This window comes from Antedon mediterranea, chromosome 4 (genome assembly GCF_964355755.1).
Source record: "Antedon mediterranea chromosome 4, ecAntMedi1.1, whole genome shotgun sequence".
In the NCBI taxonomy this organism is placed as follows: domain Eukaryota; kingdom Metazoa; phylum Echinodermata; class Crinoidea; order Comatulida; family Antedonidae; genus Antedon; species Antedon mediterranea.
The window spans coordinates 3156791-3175811 of record NC_092673.1 but is presented as its reverse complement, the minus strand read 5'-3'; the positions used below and the strand labels follow the sequence as shown (position 1 = coordinate 3175811).

Genomic DNA, 19021 nt, shown 5'->3' with positions numbered 1-19021 from the left:
TATAACGAAGTTATAGCCCTATAAATCATAGCCCTAGTTAATCTAAGCCGTAAGTATAAAATCATTTAATTAAAATATTACACATATTGCGCCCCATACATGTGAATGTGAATGTCGAATAAGGATCCAACTTCACAAAAAAAATTGAATATCGAATAAGGAATAAGTAACCAACTTCACGCCGGTGATTGCTGGGATACTAAAGATGGCGACTACCATGAACACGCACGTAATTTCCAAATGTTTACGTTTTTCTAGATTTTACCGTATTCCTCTTAGTAATTTAAATACATATAGGTAAGCACACTTTATATTTATATCATTTACCATGTTTCTGTAAACTTTGTGTCATACCTTACGAAATAAAATCTTATGAAACCGATCTTACGCAATCAGTCAGCTAGTAGGCTAGCCTACTACTATAAACTAGGTAGTACAGAGTGTAAAGCATGCAGCAGTAGACGGGCTTGTTGGTGACCCGCCGTGGTGGAAACGGTTATCCGTGGAAACCAGGCCTAGCTGGGGGCGTAAGATCAATCATCATAGAAATGAACTTAGATGACCAGGTTTACTATTATATACTTGATAATTATTCTTTAAAATAAGTCTTTAGTAACATCCAGGCTATTTTTAATTTAATTTATTTCCACAATAATATAACAATAACATACACTGTCATACAGCACAGGATAATAAATACAATGAAGTAATTATATGTGGGGTGAGGAGAGAATGATCAGAAAGACTTTGACCCTATTCTTATTTATTCTCAACAGGATACCGAGTTTATCATCAGAAGCTCAAGAACACAAACCTTCAGAAGCAGAACAAAAAGATAGCACTAGCAAAACACAGGAGTTAAGTGAGAATGGAAAGAAGTTAGCGGAAGAAAAGACTAAACTTGAAAATGAACTGAAGGAAACATCGGTTAGATCTACTGCTACCAAATACCTAAATAATAATATATAAAAACAAATATATTGCTACTTTATAATGAATTTTATTATGTGATGAGGTTCTTTTAAAATTATACGACTCATTACAATTCTATTTTCAGGATAAATATCGGAGGGCTCTTGCAGAAGTTGAAAACACCCGCACAAGGTATCAAAAACAGCTGGAAGATAGCAGACGTTTTGCCATTCAAGACTTTTGTAAAGACTTATTAGAGGTTGCCGACATTCTGTCAAAAGCAACGGAGAGTGTACCAGAAACCGAGTTGAATTCTAACAGCCACCTAAAAGACTTATTCAATGGTGTTACGATGACAGAAACACAATTACAAAAGGTAGAATAATAATAAACTACTTACAGTATATCCTAATAAATTGAAGTACCGTAATGGTGTTCGTTAACAGTTGAACATGTTTAATCTTTCAGGTCTTCACTAGAAACCACCTCTTAAAAATAGATCCTCTAGGAGAGAAGTTTGACCCAAATCAACATGAAGCTTTATTTGAATCGGTTGTCGAGGGAAAAGAACCAGGCACCGTAGCTGTGGTAACCAAAGTTGGCTACAAACTTCACAATAGAACAATACGCCCTGCACTTGTGGGTGTAGCAAAGGCACCATGATATATAGTATATCTACTATCAGGTGCACACTGACCTAGACAAATAAAAGCATGTGGGACCAGATTCGGGCTCTATAGTACAAGATACATTTCTTTGTAATAATGCAACATTATTTTTTGCGAATCAATGAGAATTTTTTTTAAAACAATTATAACTTACAAATTTACGGTATATAGAAGTACAATATTTTTTGTTTCTGGATGGTGTTTGCCTGCATAAACCCTGAAAGAATAAAACAAATTTTGAAATATATATAAACTAAAAAGCACAGTTGCCATTGGGTTAATCATGAATACAGTAATGTCAACAGTATAGGCCTACACAGAAAGTGCTGTTTACATGTAATACTGCTGTATAGTGTACCTTGTATTTAAAAATAAACAATTATGGTCTATATATTGGTGTAATTCTGAGATAAGTTTCTTTTTTTTTTTAAATCGTGTACAGTATCCAATGTCGAGGATAATATATTTATATATTTTCATCTTTCACCTCATGAAATTAGTTTTACCATTCCACATAATATAAACATTATTTGTATATCATTATAACCAACATTTGTTGTACTCCACAAATAATACTACTACTACTACAGTATGTAAATATTCAAAGAAAAAAAATCAATAAGCATCTATACTTACAATATAATACAGAAAACAACCACCTATACAGCATTGGCACACATTTTATCTGTGGTCACAGAAGGTGGACATTTATCTCACTTTGAACAGATACAAACAAAATTAATGTTTCCATCACGTAATTTAATAGTACACATGACCATCACTTGATATGCAATACACCTCAGATTTGCTTGTTTTGCAATTTAAAAAAAACAAGGGGCCAGGCAGTAACATTTAGTAGGAATTGTAATTATCCAGAGATTACTTATTATGGGTATGATGATGGCAACAATGTATACAATCCATGGTATTTTTTTAAATTTCCAATTTCAGACAATTAAATCATCAAGCACCCCTTTTTAAAAAATGGCTATATAAACATGCAACTTATGTAAGTATAATATAGATACTAAATATATAGGTTATAAGATGTGCAAATAAAATATACGATTTGTTTCAATTATGTTAGGAAATGCAATTGATGGAAAAGACTATTCTGGTCTAAATGATTTTACATACACTGGTGTACATATCCAATACATTGGCAGGCATTCTTTATCATAATATCTATGGCAGAAAATCTTTAAAAATGATTCCAACAAATTATAAAATTGCAGTTCAAATAATTATTATCATTGTGCCACCTTATTTCTTTCTAATTTTAGGCGTTAGTCACTACCAATCACATAATCAACCCCCTCCGCACATTTCATTTTATAATCGTATTCATTAATTTAGAAAAAATAAAGCATAAAGGTGGAGATGAGAAAATCGGTAAAAGTGTAAAAAGCTGCTCTCACAAAACTTAACCAATATATAGCATATTCAAAATAATGTCGTAAATTTTATTGTATTTAACTATTCATTATTTTGTGTAAATTTAATTTGCATTCAATTTTGTTTTAACGTGATACTGTTGTCCAGCCATCATCATCCTGCCTAGGCTGGGTTTCGACAGATTTCTTCTCTTCGCGTGCTGGACCGTCGTTTCTCCCCCTCCAGCTCGAAGACTCTTTCGACTCTTGTGCTTCACGTCCCCCGCCTCTTCTCCATGCGCCTCGATCAGAAGGTGGTTCATCTCGGTCTCGTCCCCATCCACCGTCACGTGGCCTGTCACGGTCACTACTTCTTGTCCAACGATCTTCGGATGGTGGTGGACGCTCATCTCTAGGTGGTCCACGATTACTTCTGCCCCAATCACCTCTGGGTGGCCCATCATCCCTACTACTACGCCAACCATCACGTTCATCTGGTCCTCTATTATCACGCATTGGTACACGGTGAGGTTCCTTATCTTCGTACCGGTCACCACCTCTTGGCCCTCTATCTTCGTACCGGTCACCACCTCGTGGACCACGATCCTCGTAACGGTCACCACCTCGTGGACCACGATCCTCGTAACGGTCACCACCTCGTGGACCACGATCCTCGTAACGGTCACCTCCTCGTGAACCAAAGTCTCTTTGTCTTTCACTACCTCTCCACGCACCTTCACCACCTCGACGAGGTCCGTCATCTGGTTGACCGCTTCTCCAACTTCCTCCATCATCGTCAACTCTACGTCCACCACGTTCTTCTCGACCGCCTTCACGTTCGTAATCGTCTCTTCTTGGTGGTTCTTCGTCCCTCCGACGATCATCATTATCACCACGCCAGCTACTTTTAGAATCTTCATAATTTTCTCCTTTCCAACTATCTTCTTTCGCTTTAACTCTTTCTCGCCAACCTCCACCTTCTCTTCCTTTAGGTCGCCATGGTCCGTCACTACTATAAATAAAATGGCAAATCAAGTAAACAGCAATTTACATTTGACGAATAATGATAATAATAATGATAATAATAATGATAATAATAATGATAGGCAGAGAATTGTTAACAGCGGTGAATGCAACTAATAATATTTCTTCAACTAGTTTCTTACCTATCAGTATTTTCAACTTCAGATTCGCCACGTTTCCAGTCTCTATTCTCTTCCCGGGAAGGTGCTTCGAAACGTCTATTTCCTCCAGACATTCTCTCCTTCTCCAGTCTTTCTTCAATCTCTTTCTCCCTGAAAATAAAATGTTTACTTGTTTGGATTTGCATCAATTGAATAGCATAGAACTTGCCTTAAAATATCAAAATTGTATGAACAAAGATGAGCTAGCAGTAAGCATGGTATTCAATCAAAGAATTAGGACTATGGTAATATAAAACGAGAAATAAAAAATAATAACTTACTTTGCGCGTCGCTTCGCTTCTTGCTCCTGGAGTTTCGCAACTTTCTGTCGATACTCTTCCTCCTCCTTCTCTTGCTGTTCACGTTCCAATTCTCGCTCTGGAAAAAAATTGTAATTATCAATTTTGGTAAATAACATTTATTTTAAGTAAATATAACTTATACAGCGAATCAATTCTAAGACCGAATATGATCAAAATAGTAAATTATCTACACACGTCTTTTAGCTTCTTCATCACGAATACGTTGTTCCTCCTCTTCTTTATCTTTTAACCACTTAGCACGACGCTCCTCTTTGCGCTGTTGTTTCCGTTCCATCAAGCGCAATTTGCGTTCATCCGCAACCAGTTCCTCAAATTTCTTGAGCTTTTCCTACAAATTGTGAAAACAAAGTACTGGTAAACAAAGGGTAATCTCAACTGAGAACGCGGTTGTAGCACAACAACTGAAACATCGAGCCAAACAAAACTTTTTTTTTTTAAAATCACATGGTGTACGGCAAACCTAACTTTACTAGCGTTTATTTGCCATGCAAACCTCTAAAGAATTCTGAAATAATTTGACATAATGGACATTTTGGAAGTAGCGATCTTTTATGTAATGCTATTTAGTAGTATGGTGTTTTTAAGTGGCTCTCAAATTCTTAAGTTAAACAAATTAAAGTGGCATATTAACTAATAACACTTAAATATATTTCCCTTACATATAAAATATATACATACAGTCAATAATAAATTAAAGATGCATTGTCCCTTTGACTAATTCTAAAAAAATGTAAAAAAAAAAAGACATTTTTTTGTTCAAAAATTTACTTTGACTTCCAGTCAAAGTTTTCGATCAAAACATATCTTATAATGCAACGTGCTTGTTTGGCTACTCTGTATGCATAATCACAAAATTTCTTCGCGATCTGTGTGAAAACACCTTCTCAACCGTGACGAGTTGTAAACAATCCTAATTAGCATCATGCATAATGCATACTCATGGTTTGAAATCTTTTGTTTACTTTCGCTCGCGACATTTTCCAGACGAAATGTAATCAAATTAATTTACCTGTTAATTACGTAAACTTGTTGTTTTTGGCTCGAATTTTCGACTTAAAGTGAATAACTTTAATATTATTTGATATGGCCAATTTAAATTTAGAATATTTTGACCTTCATTTTTTGTGTTTCAAGGGACAATAAATCTTTAAGGATTTAGATAGAAAAAACATTAAAAAAATAAATTCTAAATTAAGAATTTTTCAATTTTAATGGCAAGTATTTCCCTTAGTGTGAACGTTGAATACGGCTATTAAGGGATAACAATAAATTAAAGAAATAATACTTACTTTATAGACAGAGCCACGGGCTTGTTTAAGCTTGTCCAGGAAGTCATCACGATCCTTAGCCATTCGGGAGAGTCTTTTCCAACTACTTTCTGCTTGAGCCTGCTCTTCTTTGATCAATGTTATCTAAAAGAAGTTTAAATGACAATATTTTGTGGAAAAACGTAATCCTTTTTCTAATTTCCTATTTACCATATACCTTTACATACTTAAATGAGGGACTATTTCTGAACAACTTTTGGTAACATACCCTCTCATCTTCTTGTTTTTCCCACGTCTCGCGGACATCAACCTTATCGTGTTCGTACTGTTCTTTCAACAGTGGTATCTCAAACTCGCGTTTCGCACGTTCAAAGTAATCAACCTATAAACAAGATAACAAGTTAAATATTTCACTAAACTATTAGATTGTTGAATATTGATTGTGTCCAATCACGGCTAACATGAACACAAAATTTTAGTAAAAGTGATTCTAGTTTGAACTTAAAACGGCTAGAACTACTACTAGTGGTAACTGGGCATGTTTATGCATTTCTGTGACTTGCCTTCTTTTCCTGTGTCTTCAGTCTATTCTGTAATTCTTTCTTTTCTGCTTCCAGCTGTTCAATCTGCTTTGCATAGATATCATCGACATCTAGAGATTCAAGCTCCTGAAAAGCAAAATAAAGTACATTGTATTAACCTTGCTAGCTTGTTTAACGTATGGTTAAATATGATAAAGAGAGGGAAACAATGCACTACCTAAGTAGCTCGCGTTGAATGTCCTCACATGGACAGTATTAAGGCCTATTCTAGCTAGGCTAAGGTTTGTAAGCCAAGCTGGTAAACTGCTTAACATACAAACATCGTACGATAGCTAAAGGCCTAACCTGATGTGTAGTTGCTGCATTCATTATCTTTCTGTTTTTGACAGAATCCGTTAATACAAATTGAGGAAATCCCGGTATTTTCGCTGAAAAGTTATTATTTCCTTCACAATCGATTGATCAATACATACAATACATTAAAATCTCCTTAATATTTCACATTTTTACCGCTTATAGACAAAATAAATTATCACGATAGGCTCATATAATATTTGATTGTATATAAAATGCAGTTTGTGAAAAACACGAACGTGTCTTTAATCATTTTAAATTTAATATCAACAATGATCTAACCCCTTATTTTATATGCTAAGCTCTCTAATAACAAGTGACATACCTCTTTGTTAAGTTTCTCAATAACTTTCTTTCCCAAAGCCGATTGCTTCAGGTTATCCAAACGTTGTTGAGCTTGTTTCTTCTGAATCTCCTTCAGTTCATCCTCTTTCTTCTTCTTCTTGCGTTCTTCTGCTTCTCGTTTCAACCTTTGTTCTTCCGCAGTACGCTGTAATCTTTGCTGCTTCTCTTGTTCTTCCTGTTCCTCTTTTTCCTAAATGTAACAGTTAATATTAATTAGTCACGATAATTATTTTCTTGTTGTTTATTGATAGGAATTTGCTACTGGACAGATGATACGATTCTCTCAGAACATGAAAGATAATCATATCCAAAGTCAAGGCTTTGGTCATATCTCTGGCTTAGGTGTTCATCACAGAATAAAAACGTAATTCTAATATCCTAAAGCTCTGTCTACACTATCAAAATTTATGTGCGACAAAAAAATGTGTGCCCATATATGGACATGTCATATCACTACCATATTTGGGCATATCACTACCATATTTAGGCATATCACTACCATACTTCACACTTTTTGTCAAACTAGTTTGATAGTTTAGACAGACTACTTTAGTTTCTATACAATAGCGTGGAAATGACTTACTCTCTGGGTGCTAATACTCTCCAGCTTCTCTTTGCGCTCCTCAATGATATGACGACGGGCCAAGATAAGATCGTGTTCTTTACGGGCGGTACGAAGATAGTTCCGAATTATCTTCTGCTTCTGGTCAATCAGGTCAGCCTGAAATATAACAAGACAATACCAATTTTTACTACCAATATTAAAAAAATAAAGATAACTTTCGTGAATACAAAAGCGAAACAAGGCTGTGTGTGTACTAGTACACTGGGGTAACCCCTACTCGTCTCAAAAGATGTACTAGGTTCTTTGAAGTGCACAGGAGCTAGATGTGTACACTGGACCTACAGTTTATAGTCTTTATTCGAGAAGAATTGTTCTACCACCAGAACCATGGAACGAATGAGCCTTGAACCCTTGCCGATGTTATGGCTACATAACTACGGTTCCACTGTCTAACTCAACTCACTCTATCATGTGGTATGTAGAAATTCAATTTGCAAGTGAAACATTGATATAGCTACATTATTATCCACAATCGTATATATTGCAAGAAACCACACATGTATTAAAATATGTTGAAAGTATATAAAATTACCTTGATATCTTGATGTTTTATCAACTGAAGTGATTTGTGGAGAGCCGATGACATCTCAGTAAGCTGGTTACGAATCTGTTCAGCAGGCATTGGCTGAAGCTTTGGTCCTTCAGTTGATTCGGTAGTGGACACAGACATGTCCTTTCCAAAGCTCAACGATTGAGTTCCATGATCCATTCTTACCTTTAATGTTGAAAATTAAAGTTAAAATTGTTTAAATTGCACCTTTTTTTATTCTAGAGTTTAGAGGAGAAAGGTTCAATAGAAATATAATAATATATACCATATATCCTCCGGTATAATCCCACTTCGGGTCTAATCCCACCACCTACTTTATGTCCGATTTCACAGAAAGACATATCCCCTTTTGTCTGGATGTAGGCCTCTCTCTATCAACTTCAGAAGAGTTTTTCAAGAAATGCTTGCCAATCATTTATTTAATGAATAAGGGTTTCCCTGGGTATAGTCCCACTCACCCAAAATCGGCCAAATTTTGTGTTCTAGGTGGGTTTTGTTTTGTTTGTTTCATTTATTTATTTTCCACACATTGAACAAAAGGAACAGAAATATGAACAATAAGAAAAGAAAAAAGAAAACAATGTGTGAAAGGAGATCAAAACAAGTAAAAATTACTTTAAGCATTGACCACCTGGGTGGGATTATACCAGGAGATATACAGTTTATAAATATAATTTTCAGAATTGTTATATTAATCCCAGGACGGGGCAGGAATGACTTCCAGGGTAATATTGGTAAACTACAGTAATTACTTGGCAACATATTCTATTCAGCTATGAATAATCATATACAACAATAACAACTTGACTACTATTTTTCATATAAACTTACAGAAACATCTCCGTTCCGAGCAGTGTCTACGATAATCTTTTCCAGTTGAAACGGCGTGGCAAACGGCACCAACTCGCATAAGCGCTTAAATTGTATAGTCTGGTAAACCTGACACACTTGCTTCAGAAGGCGAATGATGGTGTTCTTCTCAAGGGACGGAACATACTGCGAGTAATCCAACTCGTTTCCCTCGCGTAGGTAGTCGAAAACCTCAACCAAGCGTTTACAAAGCTTCAGGGGGTGAAACTGAACCTCCATGTAGTTGAAAAGATTTGCCAGTTGTGGGTGTACAAACTGCACTACGTTGTATTTAACCTGTATGAGAAATAAACTGATAACTTGTGGCACCTGTATTATGTTACAGGCATCACATGTGATATGTGTGACACTGTATTTGAGAATTTGCCTATAATACTGGACAGATGATAGGATTCTCTCAGAACATGATTGTTGTTGCTAACGTTTTCCGTCTTCCGACATTACGCTTTCCACAATTTGTTTCCATTTTTTTCTGTTTATGGCAGGATGGTTTGTTATTGTGTTAGTGTCTACTAGTAGGGATACCGAGAGCTGACTCCATTTTCATTACCACGATTAAACAGCGCGCACGTTACTATGCGCGCAATGTCATTGACGCGGTATTTTTTTACTTTGGTAAACACTTTTTATTAGGTAATTATTCTGAAAATAAATTAATTATGAAAATGTCCTTTTGAGTAAATATTCATTTACCTATTATTCTATAAGATCAAGTATTTTTTATTTTCATTTCATTCAACCAAAAATGTTAATATAGTGGTTAAAAGATCGTTATCGCCTAGCGCGTATAGCTTTTGTTTACTACGAAACCCTCGGAAGGCTCAATGACCTACCATTTTCAACCTTATTTTTGTAGTTGAGCCTCTTATGACCTCAAAATGTATTTTATTCCTACACCAAGATAATATAGTTCCACATACCATGTGCTTGTTACTAAGAAAAATATTAATTTTAAGTGCTAAAAAAACAGTTTTATCCCGATATGAGGTCTATATAATTCGAATATTTCATAGTAACAGCCCATATACCATGAAAAATAGCTGTTTTGTCCATTTTAAAAATAATTTTTGGAAAATTCCGAGAGGCTCAACTACAAAAACGCCATTTTATGGTATGATGTCATTGCAAGCCAATCAAACCTTCGCATTCGACCGCTCCTCATGTCTCACGGTTGAACGATTTTGGATTCTCGCCCTTTGATTGGTTGACGCGAATCAATACACAGCGGAATAATTTTCTCGCAAGTGCCGTGAAGTCACATGGTGTCAGGCCTGTCCAATTACACGGGAAAATAATGCATTGAAATTCTTCGGCGATGTTTTAAACCCTATATTTCGAAAACTACAAGTCATATTTTCATAATTCTTTCTTTATTATAATATTGATACAAAATACTAACAGGCAATGTATAATTTGTTTGCAAAATATTAACTTTTAATTTTACATCGTTATCCCTACTACTAGTCCTTGCAAGTCTTTCTTTATTTGATTCATCCAGTTATTTCTTGGTCTTCCTACAGGTCGTTTTACTTTGAATTAGTGTTTTGTACATTAAACATGAAAGATAATCAAATCCTAAGTCAAAGCTTTGATCATATCTCTGGCTTAGGTGTTCATCACAGAATAAAATACATTTTAATTTGTTTATCTATACTATAAATCTCTGTCTACACTATCAAATTTTATGTGACAACAAAATGTGATGTGCCCATATATGGACATGATGTTATATCACTACCATATTTGGGCATATCACTATCATGTTTGGGCACATCACACTTTAGTTTGATAGTGAAAGACCTTTACCTTTGTACAATTTCTATACAAAGCAAAAATCCCTGGTCATACTTACCAAATCCTTAATCAATTGTATTCTGGTTGGTGGATTTTGAAGTCCTAACAAGTTGGCTAATTTACGTTGATTTTCAATTGCGGTATTACCCATGTCCAACATGTTACCGATATCATTACGTGGCGGAGAAATTGGGATAGTTAATGTTGCTAATAGGACACGGGACGCCATTCTAAAGAAATAAAAAATAAGAAATATTACTCATTTTTGTTACAATTAAATTTTAGATAACATCTGTGCAAGCTGTATACAAAACACTAATTCAAATACTGTAACAAGACCCTTCCATTTACTACTATATCTATGTGAAGGAGAACAATGGCAGACTCATGATTTATTTGTTCTGCCCGGGCATAGACTCAATATCAGACTCAGATAGATTCAATAATGGCAATATCTAAAATGAAAGCACTCAGAAACTGAGCGAAGTATTACCACAGAGGGCGCATGACGATATTTCAGTCCATGTTAAAAGAATACACATTTTATTTCTTTTTTTATTTCTTAAGTTAATAATGAACAGAGTTTCGTGAATTTCATGTTCTGTAAGTATATGGTACCTATTTACATTCTAAATTTCAGAATTTAAAAGTGTGGGCGCTATCGTGCTAACAAACACACAAGTACCATACTTGGCTAAATTCTATTTTGCCAAGCAACATAGTCATGAAATAAATAACACATTAATAATCTACCTCTGAGTTTCTTCTGGAGTAAGATTCTTGCGCTGGTCCCTAGACAACTGGAGTAGACGATGTAAAGCGCACGCATGGAAAAGCGCATTTCCAGATTTCCAGAATACAAGACCAAGTTTCTGGTAGTAATTAGCCATCATCTGGGGTTTTGGAGGTTTCTTAGATAAACCCATCAGGCTGTGAATATCTTCAACTGCTTTGTATGCTTCCTGTAGGCATAAATAATGGGTTATGATAATTTAAATTTAGAATAATTTTTATTTTAATTTATCAGTATTCAACAGTGACACATGTCAACAACAGTAGAGTTAAGCAATACAATTATAAGTTATTGAAAGGCCTAAAAATAACTTGGTGATGTGATGTGGGGGTCAAAATTTTCCATCAAACAATGCAACTGCCATATTAAATATTGTTTTTGTCACCCGCACAACCCCCTCGCCCCCTTCTTCTTTCTAAGGATATATATTTTATTTTATTTTTATTTTATTTTTATTTTATTCAATCAAAACCAACAGCGATAAATACCGCCACTAACAGGTTTGAAACATAAAACAATACAACATCAAAAACGGTTAACAATAAAATACAGATAAAATATATATATATATATATTATTACTATAATGATCTACGCTCTGCATATAACAAATGGAAATGAAATAATGGCCCAAGATTATTCCAGTTTTGTCTTGTTTTGAACCGTTGTTTACGGTCTGAGAGCAACACAATTTTCTATGTATATAATTATATTTAGTATGCAAGTTATGCAAATGAGAATGAAATAATAGCCCGAGATCACTTCATTTTTGTCTTGGTTTTGCACCGTTTTGTTTTGTGTACGGACTGAGAGCAACACAATTTCTATGTATATACTTTATTATGTAAATTATTAAAATGGCAATAAAATAATAGCGTGTGATTATTCCAGGTGCACAATCATCATATTTTATCTATTCTATATCTCTTCTAATGGAGACAGTTAGGTGACTGTTGAGACCACCAGTGTCTACACTCGCATATGTTAAACAGGATGGCTGCAATCAATGACGTGTCAGCCAGTCTAGAGTTTTATCATTATGTTAATCTGTATCTTTTTGATCTAGATAGAAGTTAGGGCTTCTAGAGTTGATACGTCAAGAAACCGGCTGTCATTTCTGCCAAATTCCATGCATATTTTTAACTCAAAGATTGTTAGATCATAATAGCGCACAGCCAATATATAAATTTTAAAGTTTTGAAATTGGAATATAATTTTAACCTAAATACAATACAGTACTTTTTTATGGGATTATTGATGCATGTTTTAATTATTCTTATTTTTATAAATTGTAATTTCATCAAATGTATTTGTGAATGTTTTGTTTGTTTTACCATATTTCTGTTGAGGAAAACAATTTTTTCATGCACACTTTTTTATATATAGAACAAATAAAGATGTGATTTGATTTCAATTCATTGTATGCATTAGGATATTCTTCACTCGATTTCGGTGATTTTTAGGCCCAGGACAATGCATAGATAAGTTGTCGCAAATCAAAAACCTCATAAATGGCATCAATGACTTACCTGCCAGAGTTCCATGCTGATGGCCGTCTCCAGTTGCATTAGCCTGGTCTCCATGTTGAGCTGTTGGCTCGTTTCATTGTTCAAATTGATTGCAGTCTGTTGGTTGTGGTGCTTCTGTACCAACCCCAAATGAGAGCGCAACTATTTTTGAGAAAATAACATAAAAATTAATAATACATACTCACTAAATGTGAAGCAATATTACAAGATAATAATATGATAATTGTTAATATATGAAATGTTTTACTTACGTTGTCACAAAGTTTGCGAAATTCAGTCTTTCTGGTATATTTAGCACAGAACTTGAAGGCTATAAAAGGAACGAATATCAGAAATAATAAAACAATTTATGTTTTCTTTGTATACATTTTGACTTTTTTGTAAAACGCATTCTATAATTTTGAGATTTCCATTGTGGATGTATATATGTGGTAGATGGGTAAGCGACTGTGTCAATGACATAATGTCAATGCAAGGCATGTGCTGGACAATCCTTGACACCAGTTTTAGAAGATCATTATGATATATGAAGTAGCCACATAGAGACACAAGTTGGCAGTGTTATATATAAAACTTTTTTCCAGTCTTTCGCCACAAGTTGCGCAATACTTACCATTCTGAGCAATGATGTGATAAAGTTGTTCAACTTTAGTGTTGTTACGCAACAGATCCAGACACTGACGGTAAGATTCCCAGAGGAATTTGACCCAAGGGGTCAACATGACACGATCTGTACGTGCCTGCGTGTCCTCTCCACTGACCGCACTCAGGAGCAAGCTGTGTGTAAATTTAACAAACAGTTTAGTAAGTTTAGAATAAAAATGTCATATGGAAACATTTTACTTTGAGCACACTACACAGTAGCATCCCATTTGGGACGCCCCGGCCCTGTTAAAGGACACATGACAATTCCCTATAACTATTTAACTCCTATTCAGGGAAAAAATTAATGAATTGTTCTAAATAATGTTAATTGTTTATTTTTATTGTTATTTTTATGTACTGTTTAGGCGTAATTATTGTACACTTTTCCTTTGGTTGTTTTTGAGTATTTTATACCAAATTAAAAAAATTAAATACAAAAAATAATTAGGATTCATATGATTAAACTTACATTATCAATTACATGGACCCATTTTTTAAAATGCACTGATCATTTATGACTTTATCTGTTTACCTTTCTGGTGTTGTGATGTTGTCAAGATCATCCACCACCATTATCTCTCCATGTACCTTCTTAGCCTCTTCCTCAGACTCCTTTCTGGCTTCTTCAGTCTTTTCCTCCGCCATGTCCAAATACTGTTTGACGACATCTTCCAAAGACTTCACATTCATCTGGAGAAAAAGCATTAAATATATTCATACAGTAAGATGGCAATACTACCTTTACTACTAGTAGTATTTGAGGTCTTATCACTCTTTATTTGTTGAATCTAGCTTGTTAAGCTCTTTCTACACTATCAAACATTACGTGACAAAAAATGTGATTTGCCCATATATGGACATGATGATGTCATAGCACTACCATATTTGTGCATATCACTTCCATATTTGGGTACTTCACATTTTTTTGTCATATAAAGTTTGATAGTGTAGACAGAGCTTTAGTGTCAATGACTTTTGTTAACAAGGTCTATGATTTGTTACAATGATGACATTTGCAACATTCCAGCCCCACCCAACCGTTCATTTTGTTTTAAGATTACTGTACCTGTTGACAAATGATTTTGTACTGGTACAGCCCCTCTTTAGCTGTGTGGCTCTTGCGGAGCTCCACACATAATGTTAGGTACATCTTCATGATGGGTTCATGGATCTTTTGCCAGGTTCGATGTTTCTTACTTTTGATGACATCATACAATGCATCCAAAGCAGGCTGCTTCTTCCCAACATCAATAAACTCTACAATGCACATAAGAATAACATGTTTAATATAAAACTTTACACTAGCTAGCTTAACCTAGATAAATGCAAACCATCATCATACAGTGCCAAAAAAAGTCCAAGCCGATACAGATGGTGATATTAAAAAGTAGTTACTGCGGCTTGCCGCTTATAAATAATAATTAATATATATAGGCCTATAGCTAGATAGGGTAAGCCCTAGAGTTCACACGGCACACTACTACTAGCTGGTCTATAGGCTCGGTCAAGCACCAACAGCTGGACACTAGGCCAAGCCTACTCTCTCTAGTACTACAGTAGCCTACTGGAGCATGGTATTTTGGATTTTGCAATAATCTGGTTGGGTTGCCTAGCCAGCCGGCGAGATATCGGACACATTGATTTCATAAATTTCCTAATTACAGCCTTACCTTTTGCTCTTTTAAGAGCATTTTCTGGCTTTTGAAAATATATAGGCATAATGATATGCTTATTTAGGTATAAGACTTTTTTAAAAAGGGTATAAATGGGTTTAAAATAGCAAATAAACCCTCGACACCCTCAACACATGGAGGAACACCTTGAAAGGAAGATGGCGATGAGAAACGGCGGTTCACCAGTTATAGAGGGCGACATTTAACTTCAGTATTACGTCGTGATGTACTTCTGACCAATCAGATTTACTAACAATTAGCACTAACTAAATACAGTACTATCGCACTAATTTTGTTGGCAAATAATTAATCAAATTAATCTAAATCAAATGTTTACATTGTAGGGAAGATTATATTAATGTTGACAGAAACAAATCTTTCTCCACTAATTACCGTAAATCAAATTAAATTAAGATAATATTTATAATTAAAACTAATAATTGTAGGCAATTAGTCTACAAACAAGCATCTGTAACTAATAATGTAGTTCACATTATGTTAGAAATATTATCTGTAAACAATTTGATTTTCTATATAAAGCCAAAAAATATGTTCCTTGTTACCTACTGTACCAGTGAAGACTCAACCAGTCAGTATGCATGTTTTCTTGCTTCTCATCCTTGCGTCATCAGCTTGGGCTAGGCTAGCCCGGCTCGAAACACACGGTGATGATAGAATTCCAGGCCGCTTTTTTGTTGGACTAAAGGTTTGTTTCTTTTCATTTGCAACAGATAATTTGAAAGTGAATAGTATAGATATGGATTAAGTTTTAGTATTTAAGTGGTGAGGTATTATGCACCGGGTCTAAAAATAATCATTGTTTCTCCACAGGAAGGTACTGATTTTGATGGAGCTGTGTTCACTACAGAATCGCTGGCTGGAAATGTTGTAAAAAAGTTCAAGAATCTGAACCTATTTGTACTTGATGGCATTGGTGAGAAACTTCTGGAAAAGGTAATGTATAAAAAAAAAAGTGATTTAAAGCATTTATATCAATGTATACATTACTCTCTACACCAATTTTAATTGCCTTAGTAAGAAAGAAATTGTTATTTATTATTAATTTTCACCATCTTGTGATTGTTTGATGTTTCTACAATTATTGACTACACCATATCAATTCACCCTTAGATTCGAGAAATTGATGTGGTGGAGTACATTGAAGAGGACAGTATTGTTAGGAAACAAGCTGTCACATGGGGCTTAGATCGAGTTGACCAAAGATCAAGTTCTCTTGATGGAAGATATAATCCTTCAGGTATTCACTGTTGAGTTAATAACTGACAGACTGGTTTAACTGACACTGACTATAACGACTATATTACAATGTATTACCATATATATTATATACTATTTTAATACTATATAAATTTAAACATAGAAACAGATCTGTGAATACGTTTTTAAAGCTAAATAACTGAGTTAACTGACAGATGGGTACTACCAAATGTAAATCAAATGAATGATTCTGTTGCCTTTTGTCAATCCATTAGGAGATGGAAGTGGATCCCACATCTATGTCATCGATACTGGAATAAACAAGGATCATAGAGACTTCAGCGGACGGGCACACTATGCATATGATGCTATCCTTGGTAGATCTGGAACTGTAAGTATGGAATCATAAAGACCAAACTGATCTCATTTTGAGATCTCTGATTTTGGTTTGTGTGCGTAAGAAAAATAACACCTACAAATAAACAGAAAATGTTCAGCATACTGGAATTGCTTTTTCCTCCCCTATTCGTATACTCATTACTATTCAATTACACAAATGATACATTACTATAATAGTATAGGCTATATAATTTGATTTTAGGCTAAAGATTGCAATGGGCATGGAACGCACTGTGCAGGTACTACGGCTAGTGATACGTATGGTGTTGCCAAGAAAGCTCAAGTTTATGGTGTTCGTGTACTGGATTGTAATGGCTCTGGATATAACTCTGATGTTGTGGAAGGTAATTTTAATGTGAGGTACTGAGTTAGTATAGATTCTAGACGGAGTTTTGACTTAATATTAGTAAAAGATAAATATTTTGGCACATATCTGTTTCAAATGTATAATTTAAAAAAATCGAAAAGCTGACTGGTGGATTAACATGAAAAAGATAAAGTAGCAGCTTACTGAGTGTGTCTACAGTGGAGGAAAAATGGCAAAATCAGCACATGTTACAAGAGTTGTCAAAACAATATAGATTATCTGGAAAAAATCCTAGAAAGTAGGAACAATTTTGCCATTTTCCCCCTGACTGTCTACTAAAATGTCATTTTTATTCAGGAATTGACTGGGTAGCTAAATATCACAAAAACCCTGCTGTAGCATCTTTATCACTTGGTGGAGGTCGATCTACGAGTACCGATTCTGCTATCAAACGGCTTTCAAAATCTGGTGTGGTTGTGTCAGTTGCAGCAGGAAACAGTAACAGGAATGCCTGTAATTATTCTCCAGCAAGATCCTCCTATGTGAGTATGGTTGATTCATTCATTTTTGCACTTCATACTATGTCCAGTTCTCAACATTTTGTGCCCCAAAGACATTCAAATACAAGTGACAATTTACAATTGTATATCTACACTACTGGTTGAATCTATTCGGTTCCTATATCCTAATACATACAGATACATTTTTTTTTGTATATTTCAGGCCATAACTGTAGGAGCTACAACTAAATATGACGCTAGGTCATCGTATTCAAACTATGGATCATGCGTCAATATCTTTGCTCCAGGCTCTAGTATTACCTCCACATGGCACAAAAGCAATTCCGCCACCAATACGATCAGTGGTACTTCCATGGCTTGTCCACACGTTTCGGGTACGTTATGCTAACTTTATCTCAATGAAACTGCTTAGCTACAATGCATAGGGAAGAAGGGTTTGGAATTGTTGTGAATACTTGGTGTATATTTTTGTGTACAAATCGCACTTTTTCATAGACACATTTGATACCAAAATTACATGTGCGTCTTATACCAGTATAGTTAACCTATTTTTAATAGTCACACAGAAACGGCCTGAATATTATCCTTTGATTAATAGTATGAAAACCAAATTTTGAATGATGTACCTAGTCCGCAACCAGCTTCTATGAACCGAATGTTTAGTCCAATTATGAACTAGCATTATTATAAAAAATGGGTGAGCAGACATCTCTGGATACGGGCATGTAATGTTGAAATAAATGTGTCAAAAATTTGAATTATTTGTTTTTTCCGTCTGTAAATGTCTTCAACTTCAAACTTTGTTTCTTCAGGTGCTGCTGCTGTACTACTTGGCAAAGGCTATAGCAAGACTTCTTCAGAACGTAAACTTATTAATGATGCAACAAGCAACAGAGTTACAGATGTCAAAGGATCACCAAACCGTTTACTTTACATCGGATAAAAATAATAAAATTGAATGACATACTGTTCTGCAAGAATAATCATCAATATAACCTCTTGTAATTCATTGAATAAAATAGGCGTATACACATGCACTTAGGCAAATACGGTAATTTGAAAAATTAATGTAGTTTATGTAGTAATGTCTATGATAATAAAGAATTCGCCATGATGCATTATCTGTGTG

General features: G+C 34.8%; 3 protein-coding genes across 4 annotated transcripts; 2 read left to right on the top strand and 1 right to left on the bottom strand.

Moving 5' to 3' along the window:
- The first annotated feature begins 10 nt into the window (after positions 1-10).
- Positions 11-1986, top strand: LOC140047890 (grpE protein homolog 1, mitochondrial-like). The gene is made up of 4 exons (XM_072092917.1): positions 11-297; positions 777-927; positions 1058-1288; positions 1381-1986. The coding sequence occupies exons 1-4, from the start codon at positions 206-208 to the stop codon at positions 1573-1575; spliced, it is 669 nt and encodes a 222-aa protein (XP_071949018.1). The 5' UTR covers positions 11-205; the 3' UTR covers positions 1576-1986.
- A 332-nt stretch (positions 1987-2318) lies between these two features.
- On the bottom strand, positions 2319-15582 carry LOC140046276 (eukaryotic translation initiation factor 3 subunit A-like). Of its 2 annotated transcripts, none has more exons than XM_072090856.1 (19): positions 15445-15582; positions 14841-15031; positions 14307-14464; positions 13743-13906; positions 13381-13439; positions 13130-13270; positions 11562-11770; positions 10867-11038; positions 8976-9290; positions 8127-8309; positions 7553-7690; positions 6950-7159; positions 6292-6396; positions 5997-6110; positions 5750-5872; positions 4635-4788; positions 4419-4515; positions 4120-4248; positions 2319-3965 (listed from the first exon to the last, which is right to left on the bottom strand). In XM_072090856.1, the coding sequence occupies exons 1-19, from the start codon at positions 15491-15493 to the stop codon at positions 3101-3103; spliced, it is 3576 nt and encodes a 1191-aa protein (XP_071946957.1). In that variant the 5' UTR covers positions 15494-15582; the 3' UTR covers positions 2319-3100. The 2 variants fall into 2 exon arrangements, with proteins under 2 accessions (XP_071946957.1, XP_071946958.1); XM_072090857.1 differs by having other exon boundaries at positions 2319-3962.
- A 460-nt stretch (positions 15583-16042) lies between these two features.
- On the top strand, positions 16043-18835 carry LOC140046685 (aqualysin-1-like). The gene is made up of 8 exons (XM_072091391.1): positions 16043-16153; positions 16279-16401; positions 16579-16705; positions 16941-17056; positions 17267-17408; positions 17729-17913; positions 18095-18266; positions 18705-18835. Exons 1-8 carry the CDS (start codon positions 16043-16045, stop codon positions 18833-18835), a joined length of 1107 nt encoding a protein of 368 aa, XP_071947492.1.
- Positions 18836-19021: the final 186 nt, after the last annotated feature.

Bases quoted from the DNA above. Each gene is read 5' to 3' on its own strand.
- LOC140047890 (XM_072092917.1), top strand. From the start codon at position 206: ATGGCGACTACCATGAACACGCACGTAATTTCCAAATGTTTACGTTTT. The intron at 928-1,057 runs GTTAGATCTACT...TTCTATTTTCAG, and splicing joins ATGAACTGAAGGAAACATCG to GATAAATATCGGAGGGCTCT. The intron at 1,289-1,380 runs GTAGAATAATAA...TTAATCTTTCAG, and splicing joins CAGAAACACAATTACAAAAG to GTCTTCACTAGAAACCACCT.
- LOC140046276 (XM_072090856.1), bottom strand. From the start codon at position 15,493: ATGCCTATATATTTTCAAAAGCCAGAAAATGCTCTTAAAAGAGCAAAA. The intron at 14,465-14,840 runs GTACAGTAATCT...CTTTTTCTCCAG, and splicing joins ACAAAATCATTTGTCAACAG to ATGAATGTGAAGTCTTTGGA. The intron at 11,039-11,561 runs GTAGATTATTAA...TTATTTCTTTAG, and splicing joins ACTCCAGAAGAAACTCAGAG to AATGGCGTCCCGTGTCCTAT.
- LOC140046685 (XM_072091391.1), top strand. From the start codon at position 16,043: ATGCATGTTTTCTTGCTTCTCATCCTTGCGTCATCAGCTTGGGCTAGG. The intron at 17,409-17,728 runs GTAATTTTAATG...ATTTTTATTCAG, and splicing joins TAACTCTGATGTTGTGGAAG to GAATTGACTGGGTAGCTAAA. The intron at 18,267-18,704 runs GTACGTTATGCT...TTGTTTCTTCAG, and splicing joins GGCTTGTCCACACGTTTCGG to GTGCTGCTGCTGTACTACTT.